Source organism: Cyrtonyx montezumae, unplaced genomic scaffold (assembly GCF_038088225.1).
Source record: "Cyrtonyx montezumae isolate F1298 unplaced genomic scaffold, pur_monq_1.0 scaffold_5, whole genome shotgun sequence".
In the NCBI taxonomy this organism is placed as follows: Eukaryota; Metazoa; Chordata; class Aves; order Galliformes; family Odontophoridae; genus Cyrtonyx; species Cyrtonyx montezumae.
In genome coordinates this window covers 5,834,551-5,861,890 of record NW_027072056.1, presented here as the reverse complement: position 1 = coordinate 5,861,890, position 27,340 = coordinate 5,834,551, and the positions used below count along the sequence as shown (strand labels likewise).

General features: G+C 37.7%; 1 protein-coding gene across 2 annotated transcripts in view; it reads right to left on the bottom strand.

Annotated features, from left to right (window-relative positions):
- Positions 1 to 19,958: 19,958 nt before the first annotated feature.
- Positions 19,959 to 27,340, bottom strand: part of CLSTN2 (calsyntenin 2) — a 167,000-nt gene continuing 159,618 nt past the window's right edge. The window contains exons 12-17 of one of the 2 annotated variants that reach the window (XM_065748311.1): positions 27,165 to 27,173; positions 25,894 to 26,064; positions 25,169 to 25,314; positions 23,859 to 23,982; positions 22,186 to 22,370; positions 19,959 to 21,668 (exon numbers count right to left, since the gene is read on the bottom strand). In XM_065748311.1, coding sequence (XP_065604383.1) covers positions 21,465 to 21,668; positions 22,186 to 22,370; positions 23,859 to 23,982; positions 25,169 to 25,314; positions 25,894 to 26,064; positions 27,165 to 27,173 — 839 coding nt within the window. In that variant the 3' untranslated portion in view covers positions 19,959 to 21,464. The remainder of the gene's footprint in view (positions 21,669 to 22,185; positions 22,371 to 23,858; positions 23,983 to 25,168; positions 25,315 to 25,893; positions 26,065 to 27,164; positions 27,174 to 27,340) is intronic. The other variant, XM_065748310.1, reaches the window with a different exon arrangement.

The following is a 27,340-nucleotide window of genomic DNA, read 5'->3' as shown; positions in this document are numbered from 1 at the left end:
TTGCTAGCCATCAAATTACAGTCATAGAAAACCATCTGACACAGGAAAATGGAATAGAAATATTCCAGGTAACAGAATACGGGCAAATCTTTGAGCACAGACTTCTTCCATTTCTGCAGTTAGCTGAAGGGAAGATAAAAATAGCTGCGTGCCCTCCACCTTCCCCGTTTCCACTCTGGAAGTGGGACCTTGCGAAGTGGTTAGAAGCCTTAAAAGCTTCTACTGTCTCAACTGAGACATTCTCCTGGTTATGGTTCTCTGGATCCTGTGAGCCAAGCGAAACTCGCAGGTGCCTCCTCAAAGCAGCCATCTGGAAGGCTGTTCTGCAGAGCAGACGTGACACACAACTAAGCTATTATTTAGTGATTTCACTGATGAAACTGTTTGGAATAGTTGGTTATGGTGATTGTAAACAGAGCACTCCTATAGAATGATTATATAGCACTACTACATATAGAAAAGACCCAAGGGAGGTACAACAGAAAAGATTTTCATTGAAAGCAATTTAAATTCTAAATTCCTTTCTAATATATTCCTTTCTAAAATATAACAATGCAGCTTGTCTTAGTGCATATTATGTAAATAGTGCTAGTGACAAAAATTCTTACTGTTTGCCTGTAATGCACTCAGACTCCAAAGTTCCTGATTTTACCACAGTACAAATAGCTGAAAGTCAAGGAGGTGCGATTGCTTGGGAGTTTTCATTCAACCAAGATGAAATTAAGCAGGTTACTTTGAGAGCCATTTGAAAACTTAACTTTAATTAATTTATAGTTAAGGGCACAAACTTCTGATTAAGTGTAGTCTGTGAAAAAGAAAAAATTATTAAAATGATTTTTTCTTTTTCAAAGAAAATTAATTAAGTACTGGTTGCTTTTAATTGGTTTTACCCCTGCTGTCTTGCCCACTCTTACCTGATTTGCTAATTAGACTACATGCCATCAAGACATGATCAAGTCTGCTTGCCTGCAGAGTGCCTGATGCTTTAGGGTGTAAGTCTCTAAGAACAGTCAGGGAGAGTGGAGCAAAATAAAAAGAGTGAAACTGAGGAGAAATCAATGAGCACACAAAAAACCACAGATTTTCAAGCAGTTCAGGTGCTGAGATGGGGCTAAGGAAGTCATGTTTTATGAGCCTTTTACTACATAATTTGCTTTCTTTTTCCTTCTCTTTAAAGGTACCAGTATGTTCATTATTATTAGTGACTTAGTTTTTATGGACCAAATTTGTAAAGATGTTTTTACAGGTTGATCCCCATGGTTATTAAGCTCCTAGATGTTATTGAGAATGTCACTAGATGCTAATCTGTATCCCTAAGCAGTTTGGAAAGTCACTGCATAATCATTTTTATTGGGTTTGAGATCAGGTCTTGATCATCCGGATTGAGAGAATGAAAATGTGGGGTGGTTTGGATAAGGAACAGAACTTATGCAATTTATAGTGAGAGTGAAATAGAGGAAACAAAAATCCATGAAATAATACAAATACCCTTGAGCTCCCAAATCCCTGAGGTGTCCTCATTCATGAAATCAGTTGTAGTGTTTAGCTGGGTATGTACATGTTCTTTGGAACTTCAGAATAATTCCATTTCTACCGTTAAAGTTTGTTTACTTGTACTAATGAAGAACTGGAGATGATTCAGACAGTTTCCTTCCTTCTGGAGCTGAACTCTTCCAGCTACTACTAAAGTCTGTAGGAACTAAGTACTCATACAGTTGCTCCCATAAAATTGTGACGAATTATCATGTGATATCAACATATTGTGTGTTTGTCTGTATTCTGTCTCAGAAAGTAGCTGACACCATGGCTGTAGGGAAGAATATAGAAACCATGAAAAACGAATGGTTTCTTCTGAGAAATCTTCCAGCCCTCTGATATGTTGGGTTTGATCACCTCCTAGACAAATGAAATTAAAACTTTATTGAAACTCCCTGGAAGGCAAGATTAAACTTTTTCTATTAAATTAAACTCCCTGGTCAAAGAAGTGAAAGACTCAAAGCAGACACTATCAGTGGTTAGAGAAGATAATTATCCTTGCAGCAGTGAGAGAAAAATCATAGCAATAGAAAATTCTTACCCAAGAGGACAAAACTTTTCCTATTATAAAATCTTTTAGAAGAGCCTTAGAGATTAGAAAAATCAGGTTCAAATAGAAAATAAAGATGGTCATCTGTTCCTAAGCACTGTTTTGTTAAAACTATATTGTGGGGTTCTGTACTACTTCAGCTCTTCCTTTTTCTTGAAGGGTGCAAGAATTGTGTATGTTGCTCTGTGTCCTTTCATTGGAAGGACCAAAGTAAATATAAAGCATACAGTTTTAGTGTTCAATGTGCACAAAATTATTCTTCCCATCTTTCGTGTAAATCTAGTTTCATGTTAGTGTTACTATTGTGGACATATACAGTGGTATATGTCACGTATACAGTGCACATATACAGTGGTGCTGAAGCACACACACAAAAGGAATATCAGAGGAACACTGTCAGTTTTTTATTTGTGTCAATGTCTACTACCTTTATTTTGGTCAAGCTGCCTTTCCCACTGGAGGTATGGTTAACAAACAGATTATTCAAACAGATATGGTTTGAATATACTGATCCTGACTCTGCCTTTTTGTACCAGTTTTGTACTGATGGCTACAGTGGTACTGCCACACTGGTGGTGGCCTTTCAGTTAAACATTCTTGAGCCTGTATTAACCTTTCTTATTGAGGAGGAGCTTTTCTAATACTGAAGTTTCTTTGCTGCTGACATCATCATGTCAATTAGTGTCATTTGAATTGAAAGACTATTCCTGATCAAGCCAGACTGTCAATTGCTTTCGGGTGTTTCATGTTGCATTTTCATTATTGATCAGTCTGTGGACAGGATGATTGTCAGCTCTCCATAAGAATGTCTGTTTAGGGATATTCTGTTTTTGCTGTTGTTCATTTTTCCTTCTCCCCCACAATCTGCAACAAATAATTATCTCAGCACTGAGGTCTGAGCAGGCAATTCAATTACTATGGCTTAAAAAGTTATCATCTGTTAGCTAAGGCGCATTAACATTTCCGTGCACAGGTTTTTAATACTTAGCACTCTAGTTATTTTACTGTGCAGCTGATGGCTGGCAATTTGCTGGTTGTTCTGTCATTCTGGGTCATGTAGCTTATAGCCAAGAAAGTACTTTTACAGCTGATTATTAAGAACTAAATTTATGTAGGCTTTAGAACCTTAAGGAAAGAAGTGAGAACCAGATATCTTGGAAATTAGTTTCTGCAGATCTGCCCCAACAAGCTGCTTTCTTATCCTATGAAATGTAAACTTGTTATTTCCTTGCTGGTATGTCTCTGTGCAAAGACTGAGTAGGAAATAATATAGCTGACATATGGGTTGCCTAGATGTTTTTGATGGATCTAGAATTCCAGGGTTCTTTTAGGCAAGTCCATTTAGGCTCAAATGCTACAAATGGAAGTACAGTTCAGACCAAGCCTCAGGGGTCTGCTGACTGTGAGGTGGTCTCCACGTGGATTAAACAATGTGAAATATTTGCATTTTCTTCAGGTAGCCACTGGCCAAACCTAGTGGTTGGTTATCATGAGAAAATGAGATAAGGGATAATTACGTAATACAGACTGAGGTATGTAAAAAGGAAAAAAAGGTGATTTTGGTACTAGCAATAAAATGGAGGTGTCTGCAAGATGCAGTTTTCCCCCCCAAAGTATTTCCAAGCAAGCCTAATAAAAATGAGTGAGGGCTGTGAAAGTGGTGAGAGCACTGCAGAAATAAGGAGACTCTTGGTCTGTCTTGTGTTTTCATTCTTTCACTTGGAAATTGTAGAATGTTTGTTATATGTTCCCTCATTTCAAGCACAAGTAGCTTATCAAATACCTATGAGCCTATAAGCTGCTTGTGGTCCTCTCTGCATCTGGGGTTTACGTATGAACTGTCAAAGGAAAATAATGCTTAATGTTAGACTTAGGACTAGAAGTGCAACAGGATTTCAGTAATGATGGATGATCAGAATCATGCAAGCATGATGAAAAGATCTCAGAGGAATTTTGCTCAATTTTTTTCCCATATGGGAATATCCTGTGAAACCAATTAAAACTAAAACTAAGATGATTCAGTTCAATTTGTTCCAAACAGCTACTGTATGTAATAAATAGCAATTGCTCTTTTTTTTTTTTTGCAGATTTTTTTTAAATCATCCATCATAAGGTGCATAATTAGCTCTGCTAGCAAATCTCAAAGGCTGTTGTTAAAAATCTGCGAAAATTTTCCCAGAAGGACTTAATTTCTCTCTGTTTGTTCAATGTGGCTTTGTAGTTTAGGGCCATTGCTCCTATCTTTAAGAATAGAATATCTTCACATGGACTAGCCAACCCTTCATGTAGCCATGCTTTCACACTTTCAGTTCCTTCGTGTCTGTAGCTGAAATATCCCCATCCTATATCACTTGTAAAAATAAAATGTCTCAATAATAGCTAAGATGATGATAGGCTATTTTATTTTTTTTTAACTGGAGATTTTTTTCACTAAGAATTTATAGTATATCATAAAAATTGTTTGTATTTGTCCCCCTTAGATGTCTGGTATAACTCTTGCACGTTTTATCTGTTTCCTTGTCAGAATTTTGCACTCTGCATCTCAAATCTGTGCACAACATAAATCTGTTAATGTGCCTGTGCTGGAGGCTTTGTGTAGGCAATCCATTTCATGCAGATTGGTTCAAGTAGGTCACCACAGCACAATGTTGTGTCACGTAATCTGAGACAGAGGGATGAGTCCTGGACTGATTGTGAGGGCTATCACGTGAGTGGCAAAGGGGTATTGACTGGCACAGCAGAACTTGAATGGCCATCGATGGCAGCAGCTTGTTAGAAAATAACTGCAGTGTGTAGAGTGGAGCCTGGGCTCTACAGGATGCTAAGATGTGTTTTTAAAGAATACAGAAAGTTGTCCCTTTGCTCTGTGTAACCTTTTCAAAAACTGTGTGATTCATCATTCAGAAATTTTGTACTTAATAGTTCTTACCTGGAAATTCGGTAGTTGGAAGATGATGTTTAAGAAGCAGTAGCTCCTTGGGCAAGAAAGGGGGTTTTCCCAAGGCAGTCTGTCCTGAAGAGTTACTTTTTCCCCTACCAGCATTTTCCAGAATGATTTTGCCCAAATCATTGTGTTCTGTTCTTTTGTGTTCTGCAAAACTTTTACTATTTGTAGCTTATTATCTCTACTGAGAGTTAAGGCTAATCATGTAACTTGTTTTTGATACAGCTTAATATGGATAGAATACACTATTGGAGGACTTGTGTTAAGTTTTGCCACAGAGCAAATGGGGCTTTTAACACTACATATAGTCATGTTTTGATTCAGATTACTAACATAGAAAGCTTAGGCAACTGATTAATTAAAATCAATTACAAAAGATGAGCTGAATGGAAGGCTTGATAAAGTGAGGGACTTCTGGAATGAGTAGCCTACTATCATCACCTTGACTAGTAGGGACTTGAAATGTTCCTGGACTATCTGCCTCTTTGCTCTACAGTAGGTGATAAAGACAACTTTGTCTTCTTAAGGTATTTATGTAGCTGAGGAGTGTGACTGGAGATATGGCGGCATTTTGGAATTCATTTTGGAGAAGAGAAGACAAAGCCAAGGCTCATACATTCAGAGGGTCTTCCTGGACCCTTAATCACGAGCTAAGTATGCTCTGCTGCAATCATCTACAAGCTCACATGTCTCTGCTGGCCATGAGAGCACAGAACAAGCCAGTGTACAGTCTGCACTCTGACCTGTGCAACCACATAAGCAGAGAATGCCATAGCACAAGCACTTAGTGTGCTGGCTGTGCAGTACGAGGCACAAACCTCTTTTGAGAAGTCTTCCTGACATCAAGGCACCTTAATGTGTCTGCTAGAAGATACAGCATATTTTGCAGTGGGCAGTTGGTTCAAGCTGTACCTGGAAGGTGCAGTTAAAAGAACTTTCTCTTTTAACTAGCAGATTACATGCTATGGACTTGCAAAAAAGAAATAGTGAGCCTGAGTGTGTGTATTTCAGGGCAATATTCATTGTCCTTCTGCCTGAGCCTGCAACATGATAAGTTTGTTTAAAGAAAAAAAATCAATCTGTGAGGATAATATCACTGTGAAAGATCTGTGTGGTTCTGAAGTGGATGTACAGTGCAAACAAATACTCTTCCATCTTGCTGACATTTCTAGGAGTAAAAATAGTCGTTCTGTTTGTCCTTCACCACTTTATTGAGCCAAGGCTCCAGAGCATGGTTCACTTCGAATTCATGCTTAATGAAGCATAAGATGTATTAATAGCAGCTATTAAATCTAGATAATGTAATAGAAATTTCAGCTCAATGCAGTGTCTGACAGTGGCTTGGGTATCAACAACTGGCAAAGCCAAGTTTGAGATGCACTCGGGATTTCAGTTCCTAATGCCACCACCCATTAATCACTGTCCACGTAAGCAGAAGCTAGTTTCTGGATAAGAAAACTTCTTTACAAGAGACAAAGGAGTTTTCAACGACAATATCAGTGAAGCATAATGCTTTCAGAGTAGCATACTATAGAAAATGGAAGAAAAATTTCCACTAAGTGTTAGAGGCCAGCTTTCCTGCATAGAACAGCTAGGATTATATTTTTAATAGTCCAAGAATGTCAGTACTTCAGGGGCTTGCATTGCTGGAAGAAGCAACACAGAAGCCTACAAAAAGGTAATAAAATGGGATCTGAGAGGACCAGATCTTCCCTGGTGGCAGACAGCACCATAAATAAGCTGTGCAAAATACAGAGTAGTGTGGGGCGCATTGCATGGAGATACCTCGCCTGGCTTTATACCTAGATCAGCTCAGACATGGCTGCCTTTACCAGCCTGAATTCTGTGCTCTGTAAACACATCTACTCTACTTGTCAGCAGAGTGGGGAGTTACTAAAGTTGCATTTATTTAGTGGCATGCCTGTGTTTTTAAGATCAGCTGCCTTAGCATCAAGTTGTTATGGGAATTTCTTCACCTATGGCATCATTTATTCACAGGCAAAATGCTAATAGGTAATTGGAGTTGGAGGTACTTGCCTAGTCAGGCTAGTGAGTGCTTTACATTCTCATTCAGCCTCTGTACCAAGAGATCTAGAATACTTTACAGAGTTAACTAAACTATGTATAAAATACATTACACAAGCAACACATTTTGTTTCATCTGTTTGGTTTCTTAGAAAAATCTAAGTCCAGGAGTCCAGTATCTTGTTAAAAATTAATACAAATAAATCTATAATGAATGTAATGACCTTCTGTACCTGGATGTAACTATGTAACTACAAAATGATCTCAAATATCAGTCAATTCTTCAGTGTAGCAGTCACCTGTAGTATCTGTACCAACTAGCTCTCTTGCTCTTAGTACAGATCAATTTACTCCAAGTGCAGATAATCCCACTTTGAACGTACAATTGCTTTCCAAGACTATGCATATGAGAAAAACCTGGCTATTTGAACATCACAATTAACTACTGTATGCTAATCGTACTTTTAATTGTAGAAAACTTCCAACGTAACTTCATATAAACCAAAATTATTACAAAAGACAGCAATTTTTATATTTAATACTTTTTTTTTTTGTTTCCACATGTGCTTGTGAAAGTATAGTCTCCCCATAAAGAGTCTACTTTTAAACTATTATTTTTATTAAAACTTGCTTTAATAGTCATGCTTAGCATCAAAAGCAAGTCCAGAACTCGTTCCTCAGCCCTCCAGGCAGTTATTCCTTCTTCCCCTTAAATACTTCCACTGATTTATTTTTGGTTTCTTCCTTTGATTGCTCCCTCATCAATGTCCACAGTACAGTCATACACTCACCAGTGTTCCCTCTTGATGAAGAGCTTTAAATGAAGGGTTTGTTAGGTTTGGTTGCTGATGCTGAACGTTCCTCCATAGTCTGTGCTGCTACGAGTGGTGAGAAGGCGGTGCTGAGGCTGTCTCAGTGTTACCTTGTATGTTTTCCTCCAATATTAGTACATTACCCAAGCAACAACAAGTAGCTGTAAGTGTGTCTGGTGTTATCTGTTGGCAGGTGCTGGTTTTCTGAAGCAGCTGTTGAAGGAAGGCTCACATTTTTGAATGAGACAAGTGCATGAACTTGCTTCGTGGAGGGTGATGGAGTCTTGTGAAAGCCAGACCACATAGATGTGCAACAAAATGCAACCCTCTTCAGCATGGGTAAGTAGATATGTTTCAGAATCCTAGCTAACTTCTTCCTGTCACCCTTAAATGAGAATGGTATTTAGGATGAATTTTCCCCATATCAGAGAGAGATATTTGCAGAACAGTACAATAAATGTCTTGACAAAAGTCAGCAAACAAAATAATTCTGTGTAGTCTAGACTTTTGATAGCATAAATAATACTAATGCTTTCTTTAATAGGCTTTGTATTAACTTTTATTTTGGCTAAATGCCCCATCTTTGCCTTGACATTTACCTAAGCAGCAGAGATCTAATATTCCACATCAATACACTGTTCTATGAATTAGATCTCTAATTATTATTCTCAATGTGACTGAAACCAAGTATTGATGACAAATGACATTTATTTGTTGTGAAAAGAAATCTGAAAACGACAGTGCTGCCACTAAACTGGAGAAACAGGTGGGATAGAGCCTCTGAGCTCAGCTCATGGTAATTTCAGGAATTTCTACACTGCTTTCTCACTCTCTGGTCTCTCACCAATCATATGCTTATTGACACCTCATAAACGTGTAAAATGGGCGTGCAGTGCTGATGGCTGACAGATTTATTCTTAGATAGAAGCTCTTGTTCTTATGTTTTAACTGTCTCTGGGAGTATTGTAGATCTTAAAAAGAACTGTGTCACACTCAACTGTTCCCTGTAATAATGAGGCCTTGTCTGCAAGGAGAATCACCTTATCAGAGTAAATGCTTGTGTGTTAGGATTTAGACTTTACTTTCATGATGTGCTAAAAGAAGAGGCTATGAAAACTGTGCATTTCAGAACCCTTGTTTACTGCCTTCATCTCTCACTGCTTCTTACTCTGCTTGATTTTGTCATACCAGGATGTACCTTCCCCACGTAGATTGTACTCTTTTGCAAGTCTTACTTTTGTAAAACCAGAACCTCTAGTATCTGTTACAGAATTTAGGACCTTAAGGTGAATTAAGATAGATAATATGGTAGAAAATATTTCTGGTTTGTTATATATTACTGGGCAAGTTTGTTGTGCCTCTTTATACAATACATTAGCACCCACTGCTCTCTTTACTTCGCACTTGATCATGGGACTAGGGCCAGTTTCCAGTTTCACATTTTTAGAGTGTGGTGAAGGACTAATGTTTAAGTCCTGGCACAAGCAAAAACTAGCAAATCAATGAAAAGGCCATTTGTATCTGATAGCTCTTAATTTCCTGCTTTTCATGCGAGTGTATCTTGTGTTTGAAACTAAGAAACAAAAGGCAGAAGTTTTTTGTATCTAATGAGGTTTTCAGCTTCCTCGGCTGGGGAAGATTTAGCACTGTACTTGATTGTTTGAGATACCATTTTGAACTGACTAAACCACTAAGCTCTGTTGAAATTTTTCCAGAGCCAAGAAGGAAGATCACAGATTTCATTAGAGATTCTGCAAAGGCAACTAAGATTTTGAATTATGAATATAATAAAACAGAAATTATTGTCTATTATGTCGTAAGATAAAATAGTTTATTTGTATGGAGAATTATAGAAACCATGAAGATACACTAGTAGATTCTGGTAAGTACTGATGTTTCAGAAGCTCTTAAGAAATCTCTCCATGACAGATAGTCATTCAGCAATGCCACGGTTTGTCAGGAGACAATGTTTTTCTAATATTTTTTTTGGAAGTCACATAGAGGGGGAAAACTAAAGGATTTTTATCTGGAGCACACATAACTTGTTTTGTTTTCTTTGAATCGCTGCAATTTTACTGTGGTTGATTAGATCTAGATCCAGAACTTTGGGAAAGACTATCTTGAATTGTTGGTAAGAGTTACAGCCCTGTAAATTGCTAGAAATAAAATACCTGGTCAAAATTGGCAATGATTTGCTTATCTTTTCAGTTGATTGCATAGTAGGCTCATATTTTATATTGAGTTGATTATTATTCTGATTGAGACTAATGTGCAGTACATTTTTCTTTCCTCCTTTATTTTATTTTTATTTTATTTTTTTTTAAACTAATGATAGGAAAAAAATATGTTTAAAAATATTGCTTTTATGGATGAGAGTAAGGGAAAGACAGGCAGTAATTGCTCTCTAAGGGAGGAAGGATAATTAGTTTTTAAGAGCTATTTTTTTTTTTCTATTAAGAAAACAAGCCTTGGAGGTTAGCAAGCTGGTAATGGGCCCAGCCTTTCTTAGGTAATGTAGTCAGAACAGCAATTCCTAAGTAATATCTCAGACCCTCAGGAAGCTTTATTATTAAAAAGTGGAAATGACATATATTTAATCGCATGTGGCGCCAAAGGGAATAATCTTTGAGGAGAGTGGGAAGGATTATGGTAATATGTCTTCTTGACTCTCCTTAGGTAAAGATGAAATGGAACTTTATACCAAAGCCAAGTTAGGAATTAGTGTAGGAGGGATTTATGAAGCCCTGGCTATTGTAAAACTTGCAGGCTGGTAACTGTTAGATTAAACTCGGGAGCTGTAGACCTTGAAAAGTAAATGGCAATACTGTTTAAGGAGTGAGACATTTAGTAAATAAGTATATCCCCTGTAAATTATTACCAGCCCAGAATTATAACAAATTAGGTTGGGAGTGGCCTCTGTAGGTTGTGTGGCCCAGCCCCTACTGCATCCCCACCTCAAAGCAGAGCCAGCTCCAGAGTTAGGCCCCATTTAAGTTAGGTCGGGCTGCTCCAGGCCTTTTGTACTGCATTTTGAATATCTCCATAGATGAAGGTTCCTCAGCCTCTGTGCCCATTCCAACGTTTGACCAGCCTCATTGTGAATTTCGATCAAATTCAGTTTCCCTTGCTGCAACTTTCACTTGTTGCCTCTTGTCTGTGACCAAACAGGATCGGACTCACTGTCCCTTGTGTGTAGGATATAGGCAATGTTCTCCCTGAGAGATGTTTTCCAAAGCTGCAGCCAGCTTTGGATGCTGTTGCTCTCTTGAGTCAGCATCTGGCGTTGTTCTGGTCAATATGACCCAGCTAAGAGTGGGAGCAGTCATTTAGTGGCCCAAGTTATGCTTTTGCCTTTTGCTGAGAGCTCAAAGTTGGCTCATGGACTCTTCTGCAAATTCAGCAGAGCTGAACTGCATCTTACATTTCTGACATTGAGTACTTAATTGTGAGCTGATACATAATTATTTCATGTTAATGACTAGATTCAGTCTGAGAGGCTAACAGGGAGAGGAGCTGTAGGCAGAGCACGGACAAAAAGAAATCAGTTTTATTCCTACATGTGGTCAGCTCATGTATTACCTATGTGATATACAACTCCTAGACAGATGACTTAAAGTGATAAGTTATTTGAATATTTTACAACTGCATTGAGTCTTCTGATGCACGTTATGATACTCTTCAGGAATACGCAAAATTGCTGACACAGAGCATATATTTAATCTCTGCTACCAGAGGTGTGAGTGTTCAAGGGTTATTGTTCAGGACATGAGAAAATACAAATAATTGGTGAAATAAAGAGTACAGAACATTATCTTTTATGTGAAATTCTAAAATTATATTTATTGGCCAATTCACAGAAAGTGCCGTAGTGACCACAAAACTGAATCTAGTTTTATACATGTACAGGCCAAGTTTTAAAATAACAGATCTATTTCTATTATGCATTTAGTAAATCATATGGAAAACATCAGGATATCAAAAAATCTCAAATGCATAAAAAAAACTGGAAGGTGATGTGTTTTTAAATTAAATATACCACTACGCCATGGGTGCGAGGGAGAAAGGAGGGTTGTATACAACTTATTCTCACTATATTGAAAGTCAACTTCCATGTACTTTATTGTGTGTCAAAATTTATTGTACACTTTCATAAAGAGAAGGGTTTTCTTAAAAAAAAGCAGTTTCCTTTTGTCCAAAAATCATTTTCAGTTCATATTAATATTTTTTAATTGCATATAATCATTAAAATCATCATCCTGCATAAATTGTATATATATCACACCTTCATAAATGCATTTAGCATCTGCAACAAGACATTTCAAGATGTGGTTTATTACTGTTTTGCATATACAGTAAGATATTTTATATAGTGAATATCTCTCCCGGACTGAAGAGATGGCAGTTTTGAGACGTACTTAATAGGTCACAACCATAGAGTATGTGTTTATTTGAATCCCATCGGGCATATATTTTTTATTATTATTAACAGAGGTGGCCACTATTACACAGAGATCAGACCTTTCGCTAGGAAACAATCCCAAGGTACAACAGACATACTGCCAACTGTGGTTACTGCTCTCAACAAGAACTAATCTAGCTGTATGGAAGCGAATCTGGGAAATGATGAACTATCTGGGAAAAGTTCTACATTTCTGCAGTGAGATGAAGTATAATTTTTATTGTCAAACACAAGATTGAGTTGTCCCAGCCAATTAGAGCCCAGAACTGTCACACTCAATATGATGAGATTATTTCTCTGCACTTCAGAATCCATCACCCTGAATAAACATGTAAGCTATTCTATAACTATATGCTAACTAGCGCTAACTAGAAACAATCCAATGATATTTGAGGTGATCCCTGATCTTCTGCTCTCACATGTTAAGTGATGTTTTATAGTTCCATGCTCTGGAAGTCCCATTCTTTTTAGTCTCTGTTTGTGTTGTAACCTCACCTTGCAAGATTTGTCTCCCCACCTCATCTATTAGACTTGACTTAATCATTTATTTAAGTTAATTATTCTTCATTCCATGACTGGTTTTGGAGAGGTGATCAGAGAAAAGACTGGTAGCTACAGCAATAAGTTTTATTTCAGAAAATTGAAAGCCATTACTGCTAACTTCTCTCATCCACTGTATTAGCCAACAGGAAGGAAGTCATCTGATTATGTGATGGTAATTTGTCATTCCCTGTAACATCAGCTGTGCAGAGCTCAATGGCACTTGAGTACATTGTAGTACAATGATGTGCTGGTGGAAGTCAATATCAGAAGGCTCAGTGTGCCTGCTCCTCCTTTTATGCTAGTTGTTTCAGATGGAGTGAACAACGGAGGTCTTAGTGAAATGGTGATGCAGGAATCTCCACGGCCTTTAAGTACAAGGACTTAAGTTGTTTCAGATACAGCAGGTCGGGCAGAAGAAGGAAATATATTAAGTGCCAAGCCAAGCCATTTACATCCTTACTGGCTTGCTGGGTAAACAGGCTTCTGAGCAAGAGAACAGAATTTTGCTTGGGGTGTGTGTGAGATCTAACCATTTAGTCATTGTGCTACAGGCCATATATGCATTGAAAATCTAAAACATAACATTAGGCACAGCAGCACTCAGTAAGGTTGGCACGATTCTATCCCACTGCAACAGTTAGCATGTGTCTAGAGTCCTGTTTTAGAAAGTAGGTGGTGCACTCTAATAAGATCCAATGAGAAATAACTTATACTAATGTCTGTCTTAAAGAAATATATTAGTAACAGTTACCAAGGGTATAACTGGGACTAATGAGCTAAGAATTGCGAAAAGAGTTGTTTAAATTTATTATCAGGAAAAGCTTTTTTCTAATGGTGAATTCTAATGGACTCCCATGGGAAGCAGTAGAAGCCCCAGGCTTAGACAAATTTAAGTATGCTGACACACCCCACACTGCTCCCCTAACACTAGAAAATGTATGCTAGGGAACAATTCTGTGCTGTTAGCCTGATAAACTACCTCTACTACATTTTCTTTACATCTAATTTCTACATTTTTATTTCTAAGACTTAATGAGTCTAGCAACAATTCCTACATGTACTGAAATTTAGATAAGATAATTATCAGCAGGAGCATGAACCTTAGTGCCTTACTCTGCAAGCAGTGACCCAGTGCCACACTTATCCATGTTGTGATGACTGTGTGCACAGGTCGGCTGCTGACCACAGCCAAGTCTTTATTTGAGATTCTAGTGGTGAAGTATTTACAATAGAATGTGAATAACATTTTTGTGAGGTATCTCCTTCATTTTTTGGATCAGATTATGGAGGATCTAACAATTATGTCAGCGTTTTATTCTGAGAATGGAGATGATAGCTTCAGCTCTCCGAGTCGGCTGGGGATTACTGTTGTCTGTGAAATGTTTTTGTTTTTTTGTCTTTTCAAAAACAGGGTTCGTAACTATGTGGATATTTAGGGAACTGGATTGTGACAATAAGTTTAAGGATCTTTGGAAAACGGAGTACAGTCTTTGTTGGGTGTTCATAGTTCCTTCTTCAGTCAGTGGGGGAGGTTGGTTGCACAAACTCTCGAACACTTTAAGCACAGTTTGTGTGCAAAAATTCTTTTTCTTATTTCAAATTGAATTGTGTGGTAACTGTACTTGAATCACAAGGGACAAAATGCTCTGGCCCACAATTACCATGGCCCTGCCTTAAGCATGGAGTATCTCCTACTTAATGTGGCACGTGGCAGTAAGACTTCACTTGTCATGGTTTTGCTCCCTTCCCAGCTCTGCTAGAGGTACTGGAACTACTGAGCCATCTGCAGCCAGTGGCAGCCATGCTATGTGACTTAAGCTTTAGTTCATTACCACACATCTGTGATGCTGAGAATGATGAAATATTAGGCAACTGACACACACACACACGCACACACTCACTCTTCCTCACTCAAGATTTTAGTCCCTTTCCAGTTTCTAGATTATGTTCTAGCTTTGCTTCACATTAACCAGAAACCTTGACTCTTTCTGTCCACTTTTCATGGGTTATTCTCTCTTACCATTGTTCACTCTTCCCTAATCAATAATTCAGTTTTCTATAAAAACTGACTGTAATTAATACAATTCACATTCCAAAGAACATACCCAGTTAAAATAACTATTAATCTTCTCATGTATATATATGCACACGTAGCAGACCGTAAACAAGAATTTGTTGCACATTTCAGAACTGATTTGAAATATCATAATGGTAACAGACTTGGTCAGGGTTACCTGGTCAAGTCTTTTGTATCCATTTATATATTTAGGGGAAAAATAAATAGAAAGGAAAAAAAAGAGGTAGTTTTAACTATTTGTATTTGATTTTCTGTTGAATTTTATATTTTAATAAGCCTACAGGAACCTTAAGGAACTTTATATCCAGCAAATAAGTTACACTCTGAAACTGCAAAACTGTATGCAGAATTTTATAGAAAAGAAATTGGGAGGGTAGCAGAAAGGCTGTTACTCCCATGAAATTTCTGAGTTTCTATGGTATAAGGATGTAGTACTATTGTAAAACTTTTGTTCATCATTTGGAGACTGTTTTCCTTTGCCTTATACACCCTGTGTGGTTAAAGCTGCTTTCTTTCATCAAACAATGTACTTAGCTGTGAAAAAAAAATCCTTTTTGATTCTGTGCTTTTAACACGGGCACAAATAGTGACAATACGTGGCCCTATAGCGTCTACAGCTGATGAATGCAGAATTCCACTTGAGTTACAGAACTGAAAATAGGAATGAAGGCTTTTTCTGAATGCTTTTAAAATTTAATGTTTTGAACTATTGTGACTGTTTCCTCCTAAGCAATAACTAAGGAATCTAAGCTCAAGTTCTTGAGGGTAACCACTGACATTCATTTTGCCTACCTAGGGTGCTCCATGATGGTGATCTGTAAGTAGTACTGGAACAGGACTGTTGAAGTGTATGAGCAGCAAGCCCTTTGCCAGTGCTTTTTGTAGGGCTCACAGTACTTAGCAGAGAATGTTAGTACCGTTATTCCTATTCAGAAAGAGAGAAAAGGAAACTAAGAATTGAACCACTGTCAATGCCCACTCAGAAGGCAGCAAAATTCCTAGTGGGAAACAGGGGAATTGTTCTGGTGACATTCCTTTCATAGCTGGGAACGAAGTTATGAACACAGAGAACCTTCTGGCTGCATTTTCTCGTGTTAATCTTCCACCGTGTTGGTGTTGAAATTTATTTGGTATTAGACAGAAGTATATGAAATAAAATTGCACATTCTACTTTTGTCCCTTTTCCTTTTACTCAGTTCCAGCTTTGCACATTTATGTTTTATGAATCTCTCGTCTTTAGGAAAAAAAATAATAATCCCCAACTCATTAAAACAACAACAACAACAAAGAAGAGAAAAAAAAAAACCCTCTGAGATTTGCATCACCTCCTTCAGTGTAAAACTGACCACTTCCAGCATTAAGGGGTTTCTTAGTTTAGTTTAGCCTAAGGAGGCAGAAATGTAGTGCCATTATGGAATTGCTGATACTAGATGAAACATGCAGAATATCGTATTTATATCACAGGTAGTTAAATTCACTTAGTATTTGCAATGGTGTATTTATTTTTGCTGCACTTTCTGATATATATACATTTATTTACTTTCTCTCTTTTCAGATTTGCACAACTGGTGTCTGTGAGCAGCCTGAGGCAGACATTAAGGAGAGGGCAGCAGCTACAGTGAACAGCCAGGGATGCTCTAACTGCAAGGCTTGCTCTCACAAGTGAGTGATGCACAGAGCTGTGCCTAATACACAAACCTTCCCTCAATAATTTTACTTTCTTGTTCAGTAATTTTATCAGAGCTCATTGGTTGTTTTTGATTTCCAACTTTCCAGCAGTTGAATAACACCTGACTGAGATCCTAAGCAGCTCAGAACTGGCCTGATTTAAGGGCTCTGACTCTATAATAGATTCTATACTCCGTCAGTTCCTAATATTGAGCAATTTCAGATGTGCTGCTTGCATCTGTAGAGCATCACAGAAAACTCTAGATACACCAAGATTTGTATTTCCAATCTAGATATTGTATTTTTATATCCATTCATACATTAAACGTTAAATTAACATGTATATATGAGAAACACCAGTTTGTGTGTGCTTCTCAGTCTGACAACTGCCGCTACCTATCAGAACTTCTACTTCATGAAAGAGATTTATTTTTTCTAACACTGGGATTTCATCAAGAACCAGTAGACAGCCATCTAAGTAAGTAAGTGTACTGAAAATTCCTTTGTGCAAGCTATGTCACCTTTATTTTCTGCCAAAGAAGCTGTTCTCTTACTGCTGCTGTCAACCTCTTAGGACTTTTCTAACAGTAGTGTAGAAATAGTACACAGTATACATCGAGGAAACAACTACACTGCAGCAAGGTAGAATACTTGCTAAGATAAATATAGAAATAAGAATTAAGGTGTAATGCATGGTTAAGATGTTAATTGTCATAGCATTATTTGGCTTCATTGCCTCAAAGAGTTTCCTATATATTGTTTATATAAAAATTGTATCATGCTAAGAGAATTTTATTGTCATTTTCAGTAAGCATACAAAAACTTGTAGTGCTATACTGTTATGTATATACTTAATTCAAAATGCCGATTATGTTAAGGGAAGAAGAGACTTTTCTCAAGTCTTGGAGATGTTCTCTCAGTTTAATTTATTTTTTCTCCCTAGATAATTAAGTATCCACATCCTTTTCCATGCATCCTTAATTTTGTTATCATTTATATTCCAGAATACCAGAAGCATCTTCTTGGGGACATCCCATCAGACCTTTTTCTGTCACCTGAGCAACACCTTTCCTTTCTTCATCTGCTGAGCATGGATGGTGGTAGAAGACATCAGGGCATAGCACATGTCAACACCAAAGCTTCCATTAGAGGCATATAATTGCCAAGCCTGCTGGAGTCCTCATCAGGTAAGTGCATTACTTGTCTCTTGGATCAGGAAATGAGACAGCTGAGTGACGCACAGTTATGTACAGGGTTCAGAATAGTTGCCAAAGTAATGTGAGGGATGCTTCTCAAATTAGCCCCTGACCAGGCCCTAAACTGGGGTTGCTACTGTCCTCTGGCATTGTTTTTTAGCTTAGTGTCAAGCAGGAACAGCTTCTGCAAATGGGGAGACTGATGGACGGTGCATGTTCACAGAAAGTCCAGCCCCAGAATGGGAAAGGCAGTGCACTTTCACAGTAGCCCTTGCTGCACGAGGTCCTTGACAGTTAAAATGCAGTAGAGCAACTACTGCCTTGTTGAATGGATATTCCAGCACAAACACATTTTATTTTAATTAGCATTCAAGAAAGATGTCGTGAACCCTCTCTGTCAATTTCTAACTAACTTGAAATGGTGTCAGCATAGTAGATTTTGAGATCGATCTCAAAAGCTGAGCCTCTTTAGTAGTTCTCTTTGCAGAGAGGAAATACCCGTGGGGGGATGGAAGTGAAAACAACGTGAGCTAGTGATCACAAAATGCAATGCAGGCAGTTACAGTAATACACTTAACAGTGTATCACTGTCTTGAATTTGCATTTGCAGCTTTTCCCAGCCTCAGATTAGAATTTCAATAATTTAAAAGCATTCATTGGTATGATACCATTTCAAATCTCTGTAGTCACAGATTCCAGATGTTTGATATTACACACACATCTCCAGAGCTGGTGTTTGGGTGCACTTGTTCGTTGCTACTATTAAAAAAAGCCACCTTTTAGTGTCTCAGTAACTCATAGTTTGCAACTGGACTTGGCATAAACATTACAGCTGCAGTTGTCATTTCAGAGTTTGCAACATTAACACATTTTTTTGGAGAGGGAAAGGTGAGATTGCAATATTTAAATTACTTCAAGCATTTTGATATCTCTGTGTTATTCTGCTACAATTTTTTTGGCTTATAAAGCCACTGCTGTGAAATCCATAGAAATATTTTAATTGTAAGGTCAACTTTGTGAAGTAGCTCATTCTTACTAATGTTTTCTGAAAAATGTTTTCTGTTCCTCTGAATAAAAATGCAGCATAACCCACCCCCATGAGTAATCTAGAATACGTACAGTGATTCTCTCTAGTTTTCTGAATATGTTTGCAAACCAAATTTAAATGATCGATAACACCCATTCCTGCATTAATTTGCTTAAGTCTAAAAAGGTAAGTTTATTTACAGTAGAGAAAATACTCCATATTGGCTTCTTGTGTAATGTACCAGCGTGACCTGAAAAGATGTGCTTCCAGTAACAAGAAGATAAAAATCCACAAACATAGAAAACCAAAGGCTATTGGTAAGATTGCAAATAGCTGTTTTCAACTTGCTCTAATATTTGCTGTGATAAGAACAATAATAATAATCAGGAGGAACAGAGATGTTAAAAACTCAAGTCCAGTTTTAAATCTGAAACTGACATTTAAATATCTACTTCTAATTTTAAATTTCCTTTTATTTCTGAGTAGAAAGCTTTGCTGAGAAACGTGCTGATAATAAGCATCATGAAGGGCCTGCTTCATGTCAGTAATAAAAGCAGTAACACTAGGGAATGATCTAGGGTACTAGGATCCAGTAACGCAAATCTTTTTGTTCAGGTTAGGCTGTCTATAAATAGATATTGTAGCCCCTTTTATGCTGTCTTTATTCCTTGCACTATCTGGGCTCAATTCTTCACTTTTTTTTTTTTTAATTTCTGTGAGAGACTAGAATAAAAATGAAATGGGACTGCACCTGTAAGAAAATTTCTATTCTGCCAGTCTTAAACAACAAAAACGAGCATGAAAATCTCTAATTCTAAAATATATTACGGTTCTTTTCATTTACTTTCTCATTACTAAACTGCACTGTCCAGTTGTGGTCAGTCTTTTCTTACAGCTGTCAGGTGCATGCAGAAACTGATTTAAAAAATCCATCACCAACTAGATACCCCACAATACAAATTCCAAGACGTGCAGGAGCTGCTGCTGTTAACGTTGATGTGGGTATGTACCCTCAGGATCTCTCAGGTTACTCTTTGCAGGATGAGTTATAGGTGCTGAGGAACATCCTATTAAGCCAAGACCGACTGCTTATTTATTTTGTTGGGACAGAGAAGAGAAGAGAACGTAGCTCATTTTAAACAACAAATTACAAAAGTTGGTGATGAAACAGTAAAAAGGAACTACTTACATAGGAAAAAAGCAGAAAAGCCACTAGGCAGCATTTCACTTCCATGCCATTTTGGTTTTTATGCATTAGAATGGTTATCCTAGCAAGTGCTGCATTACTTGGTATGCAGAATATTTGAAGATAGATTATGAAGGAAAGAGGACAGAAAACACACCACACAGACTGACCAACACATTGTATGCAGTTTTTTTCCCCCTCTTTTAACAGTGTATAAGAAAAATATGCTGTGTTACCATAACTAAAATACTCTCTCAACTGCTTACATGTTTTTTTCAACTTCTTTTGGTTCCAGGTAGGTTTTAGTTATTCTAGTTCTATTTTATAAAACCTCTTATTAACAGTAATGGCTTCAGGAAGAAGAAATAAGGGAGAATTACGAGCCCGACAGTGGGCTGACAGTTGTCACTTTCTCTTGTGTTGCTCAGGGTGGGGTAATGGCATACTTTTCTATAGAATAAAGCCAGACAGGAATTCCAGCTGGCAGCCAGCAAAGCAAAAGGGAACATTTTCCTCATGAAAAATCATTGTTTAAATCCCAACAGTACGTGTATCCATGGTATAATGAGGTCACTTACTTTCCCCTGTTTCAGTAAGATACTGCAGCAAGCTAATGATTTTACAAGATGGTTAGAGCTGCAAATTGTTCAATCCATAACTAATGAGTAGCTATGCAGGTTTTCAGTATATCAATTCCACTAGAATTTACACTTTAAGTAAGATCATTTTATTTGTGGACATAGAATGATTTTTTGTGTTTTTTTTTAACCTTCAGCATCCATGTTCTTCAGCTCCTATGCATGGGTTGGATAAAATCCCTCTCTTCATGGTTCTGACAGCATCCTTGAAAAATACACTGTCCATTTCTACCCCAGCATATACATATCAAGTCCTACTTATATTCCATTTTAGAAAACAGTTAACATCCAAGAAGGCAGGAAGAGACAACACATGGAATTCAGTCTATGTCACCTGCAGCACTACAACTCTGCTAAATTGAAGTGGGATTGTATTTTACACCTGTAAAAGTGTGAAGCCAAAGGGCAGCTATGTTATTTGGACCCACACAGGTAATTCTTCATAACAAGCTGAAATCTTTCCTGTATGAAAAAATAGCAAAGGCAAAAAAACTCTGTGGATTGAGTGACAGCACTTTTGTCACAGACTTGTGGTACAGAAAGAGGAAATTGAACCCTATGCTTGCTAACAGATTAAGTTCTATATTACTTTACTTTAGAACTGGCAATGCCAGTATGATTGTACCATGTGTTCTCCAGGCTTTGTAGGAAAAGGGTTGGTTCTGTCATTATCAATTACTACAACAAGATTAGGCAAAACAGTTAAAGGCAAGCAGAAGTTCAAATCCTTGTCAATGAACTCATAGACTCTCAAAAAACATTGTATTGGTGGTTACAAAAGGAGAAATGTGGCTCAAAAGCTGTTAGTATGGGAGTGTTGAATCATCCCACTCCAACTGCTCTTGCCTGGTGAGGTTTTGCTTGCCTCTCTTTTGGACAATCACTTCCTCCTCTTCCTCCTCATCCTCTTCTTCTTCACTTTCATCTGATTCAGCACTGGTTGTGTCTTCCTCTTCATCATCTTCCTCTTCGCTCTCCTCTTCTGCCCGGTGAGGCTTTTCATATTTCTACAGTAAATTGAAAGAAATGAGGGAGAGACAACAGAAAAAAAGCTCCTTCTTGCTAACTATGAAAACATGAACCCTTATTGCACATCATTGTAGTGTGCTGGAAAAATTCTGTTTTCCATTATTTTTTTAAGTCAAGCTGACCAAATTTAACCCCTCAGTGTCAGTTTATCTGAATCGCTGATCATTTCCCCTCCTTTAGGTGTACTAATCTTTAGAAAGAAACTACTTCATCTTAGTTGCCTGGGGTGCAAAGATGGATAGAGAAGAAGTGATGTTGCACCCAAGAATTCTGCAGTGGCAATTATTTCTGACAGAAAAGTAAAAGTGCTCAATTATACATTATCATGGTGTGCAGAAATCAGAATTGAGCTGCAGTCCTGAGTGTCCATACATATAACTGTTCCACCAAGCCTTATTAAACGTACTCTGAATGAGGCTTTAAACTTGCAGCTAAGATCCTACCAGACCAGACAGTAACTCCTGGTATTAATACTACTTTGTATCAGTAACGTACCTCCATGGGGTTGACAGTAATAGTCAGAGCAGAATCATCCCAATCCATTTCATTTTCCTTACTGCTTTCACTGTCTGTAGAGCTGTGTTGATGGGCTGTCCGGATTCTATAGACTCCCACGGCTATGATGAAAATGAGTACACTCACACAGATCACAATAACAACAGTAGCCACACTTGGAACGACTGGAACAAGAAGTGGAAAAGGTAGTAGGTTTATATCAATGGACCAAATTGCCTACAAAACACTAAACACATTGTCTGTTTTTTCCTCCTTGGCACCTATTCCTCTGCCACCTGCTTGGGATGTGCCCACCTTCCAGGGCAGAGCATATGCAAATGGAATTTGCAGACAGCTACTAATAAGTACTGCAACTCTTAACTGAAAAGATACTGTGCCTAATGTTTGTTCTTTAATTCACTTCATCACAGAAGTCAAGTGTTTTTGCAGTTTGATCTTACCTGCATGTTGTCCCTTCTGACAAAAGGTAAATGAAGTTTTAACATCACTTGTGAGAAAAAAAGTATCTATTATTTCCACACTTCTTTTTTAGGTTTCAAACCCTCATACTGGGATTTCCATTCCCAAGAAATAAAACAAAGAATTGCTGCTCTATTGCCTGTGTTACAACCTTGCTTGGAGACCCCTAAAGATTCAAGACATTTTCCTCACTGTTCTGTTGCACTCCGAGAAGCCTTTATCTCTACCTAGTCACAAAAAGACACCTCTCCAAACTACTCTTATGTTATCAGCTCCATATTTGTACAGATTAGTGAAGATGTACTTCTGCTACCTAGGTACTGAAGTTCCAGGAGCTACAGTAGTTCTGTACCCCATTTACTGCCTTGCCTTGTCTGTAAGAATGGAGCTCTGAAATCAGAACAATATGAAAGAAGAAGAAAACAAGGAAGTACTTTGCAATAGTTGGTTTTGCAATAGCAATGTATATAAAAGTTTACAAAAAAATACAGTAACGTAACACTCCACAACTACCTATGCTTTACATCTTCTTTACATACTTACTTACCATTCAGAAAATAATTCAGACAGATAGCTTTCTCCTGAGTTCAGTTTTACTGAAAAGTCTTCTTGGATATGTAATTTAACTTACTTATTTAGCTCAAATTCTGGATTTAATACATACTAACACCTTCTGTGCAGGGCTAGGAGCAATTCTCCACAGAGAGCTCCAGACTGAGGCCTGGGCAGCAGCTAGCAGAAGCAGTGCAGAATTATTTCTTTAAAAATATTTCATTATAAAAATGAAATAAAAATGAATAAAGATTTTCATCATAAAAATAATTTCATTTTGCCTAGGAAAGGATAGGCAGAAACTAAGATGCCATAGAAATACAGATGGATAAATACAACGTCCTTCATACCATTCAATACAGTACACAAGACACTGTTAACTAGGTTCAACTGGAGTACTTAACCTTTAATGTAAACTTTAAAAAGAACACCAGTTTTTAATAACTAAGTACATCATCACAAAGAGAAAGCTCAGGATGACAGCTTTGTGTCATAAAGGTGCAGTGATCAGTGTGAGGTTTCACAATATGTAACTATAGAGAATTCTTGGGCTTCATTTGTTGATTAGGCTGAATCTTAAAGCAAATAACAACATACCTAACAAAATCATTATGAGAAGTTTCTGAAAAGTCATCACTTACCTGAGTTGTGAACAGTGCTTATGCTTTCCTCTGGATGGTAGACCGACTGGAGAAAGTGTGGCTGTGCTATCACATGGTTGACATGGTCCATATAGTTGGAGTTGGTGCTGTGTAGAATATTAACCTGGCACAAGAGAAGAAATAAGAGATCAGATATTCTGTATACCAAGCCTGCTGGCTCCGTATGCTATAATGTATTAAGAAGTTCACCAGCAGATAGGAACATTAGTATATAAACCTTATAGCCCAAATTCCTAGTGTTAATGGTCCATCAGCTATAGATGGTGAAATGGCATAGGAAAATAATCTCTTTAGTTATCCATACAGATAAATCAATAAAGTATCTCTTTCTTTTCTTTCTCTACTGCTCAGTTTTTAGATGCTCCCAGAAAGTTCTGAGTTATTAGCAAAAACTGAAGTCAATGTCAAGGCTGCAGAATGCTAAGGTAAGAAGCATTTTGAGTAGTACTTAATGAAATGCATACAAACCTTCAAAACCAATTACTAAGCTTTGAGCCTGCTGCTAAGGTCTTGCACTTCTTGTAGTTCTGTTACCTGGATTCTAGGCTAGATAAGCAATTTCTTCAGCATCAGTACATGACTCATGCTGAGATGCATCAGCAGCCATTTTCCGTCCCTGAGCCAGTGTGAAGCACTGGACTTTGTACCAGCAAATGCAATCTCAAAAGAGGTATCCAAATTTTCCTGTAGCAACTGACCATATAGGGGCAGTATGAAAGATGAACTGCATGTTCAGTATCTGTATACTGACTTTCCTTCTCAAAGAAATCTGAAATCATACAAGTTACCAGGAATAATTATTTCCATCTGATGGCAAAGATTTTATAAAACTTATTATAAATAGATGTTGCTTGGCTATATTGAAAAGGTGAATAATGCAGGGAAGAAAAGTGTGATCGGTTTGCAAGCAAATAGGGAAAATAATAAAGCTGCATGCAGTGATTTACTTTGAAATACAGTAAAAACCCAAACCAACCAACTATAGGACATTAGCTAATGATAATGAGAGTGATGAAAAAACGATGACGACCTTTACTCCTGTCTGTTTGAGCAGGAGTCTCTGTTACAGCAGTTAAAGAGAAGCATCAGCACAATGCATCTGACTAGACAAACCCACAGTGAAGAATGACAAATGTTCATTTCCACGTCGTATAAAATTTTAGAATGCTTCCTGTATTTGATGTGTCAATCATCCTACAGATTTTAAACAAATGTCACTATAGCCAAAGATGAGGAAACTGCTCAGCTTCAGAGTTAGAAAAAAAAGGCCTAACTAAAAGATTGCTTACCTCCAAGTTAAATTCATTGCTGGTGTAATGCCCATTCAGCTCAGAGCACTTGATCCTGAATTTTCTTCCAAAGGTGGCAGAAGTGTACCAGTTACGGTATCGAATCTGCTGAAGAACCTGTTCATAATTGTGCATGGTGTCCACACCTGAAACGGTGGCAGTATTATTAATTGGGGTGCTCTGCAACAAATGCTCTGTGTAGCACAGGAAAAATCAAACAGCCGCAGAAATTACAAGACTTTGCAGTGCATCAAGTATTCCCTACCAGAGAAAATAGCTTTTTGAAACAAATGTAGGCCCATAGTGGAAAAGAACAAATATTCAGAATAAATTATTAAGTGTTGCAAGAAAAAAAAAAAACAAAAAACAAAAAGGCCAGTGAGTTACCAGCACAGTGCAGGAGAACTGAGGAATCCCCATTCACACACCATGGTGGTCCACAAGGTCCTTCACAATTAAAGCAAGCACTGTTGCCTTTTCCTTTTTTGGGGAGTACAGAGATGAGATAAAGCTGAGACAAAACTGTGCTGTATTCATGGGGGATAATGGATAAACACAACACACCCAGAAAAAAAGAAGTAATTATGCTTTTTGAGACACAGCCTCTTCTGATATACTTTACAGGTAGCACATCACATCTTTCTCTCAAGTTACACTGTCCTTTCATTCCAAGGATGTAACTTTCGGTGGGAAGAAATAAGGGAAAGCAAAGTCCATGAACATACCATAGATTGAATATCCTGCTGTGGAATTTGTGGCATCTAGATGTTTTCCTTGAAGCTCCGAACGATCTAGTTCTAAACACTCCTGTTCAGGATCTAGTTCTGCACCACTGACCAGAATATCACAGAAATCCAAGTTGTGGAGCATTTCCTCCAAGACCACTGGCTTACTGGCTGTGAACACATAGCATATACCACAAACAGAAAAAAAATTTTTGCAGAGATGTCTGAATTGTTCTTTCTTTGCTCATACTAAGCATGGTACACTTGAAACAAATCAAAAGAGAAGCATTTTGCCTGTTCAGGTGCTGCAGTGATGAAGGCCTACAAACACACAGAGTCAGAAGATAAACTTTTGTGTAATATATTTCTCTATAGTAAAGTCATGTGCAGCACTGAAGGTTTGATCCTGGAAATAAATAAATTCATGTTAACAATTCTGCTTTTCAGTACTGATATTTCGGATTGGTACTGAAGATTACAAATGTCAAATATATCAATGCTTAGATGATTTTCACAGTTATTCTATGACTAATAGAGTTTTCATCATAGAGAACACTATGCTATCTATCCAAAAACATCATGGGATTATCATAAAAGGCCTGTATGATATGACCTACAGAAATTAAGTCCTAAAGTGACTAGCCTTCATAAGTTTGATTAAAAAAAAAAATAATTCTATCAGTTCAATAAAAGTCAAATATCAGTGTATTATTTTTTTTCTGTGGTAAACATAGCACAAAAGGTCATGCAGGCCTGCTGAACCAGCTCCCTGAAGATGCCATAGACTCAAAAACAGTGGTCTTGGAACACAACACCCATTTAAATATTTTCATTTTGGAGAGTATGTAGGTAAGCAAAGCATAGGTAGAAAAATCTCACATCTTAGATTCCCAACTCCTTGTACAGTGAATTTGGGAATCCTAACTACAGAGCTGGAAACAGTTATAATTTGTGCTAAAAACATCAGAGCCATATCAAACCTGCTCGGTAGGCAAATCTGAACATTACTAATCCTGATTAGTTAGACCATTATTTGGGAAGTTATAAGACAGGGAAGAGCTGGGTTACAAAGGAAGAGAAAAACCTTCACTGCTCAGTTTTCTGCTCTTACCACAAGCACCAGGTGAACACAAAAGGGTGAAAGCACATTCAGTCACACTGAGTCACACTGATCTCCAAGGCAGCAGCACAAGCAGCAACACTTCAACATTCCTACAGTCTCCTAAAGGTTGAAAAGGCCTCAGAGCCATAGTCACACTGCTGCCTTTGACAACTGCCTGCTCTGCTTTTGATGAGAGACAGACCTGACTGGTAATGTGAATGCAAATACTGGGTGAGTACATTAGCCTCCTCAGCCTCGCCACGTGCATCTCTGCTAACTTCCTAGTAAAATCAAAAAATAGGAATAGCCAGATATAGGTGAAAATTTACAGCTATCTCTGTTATG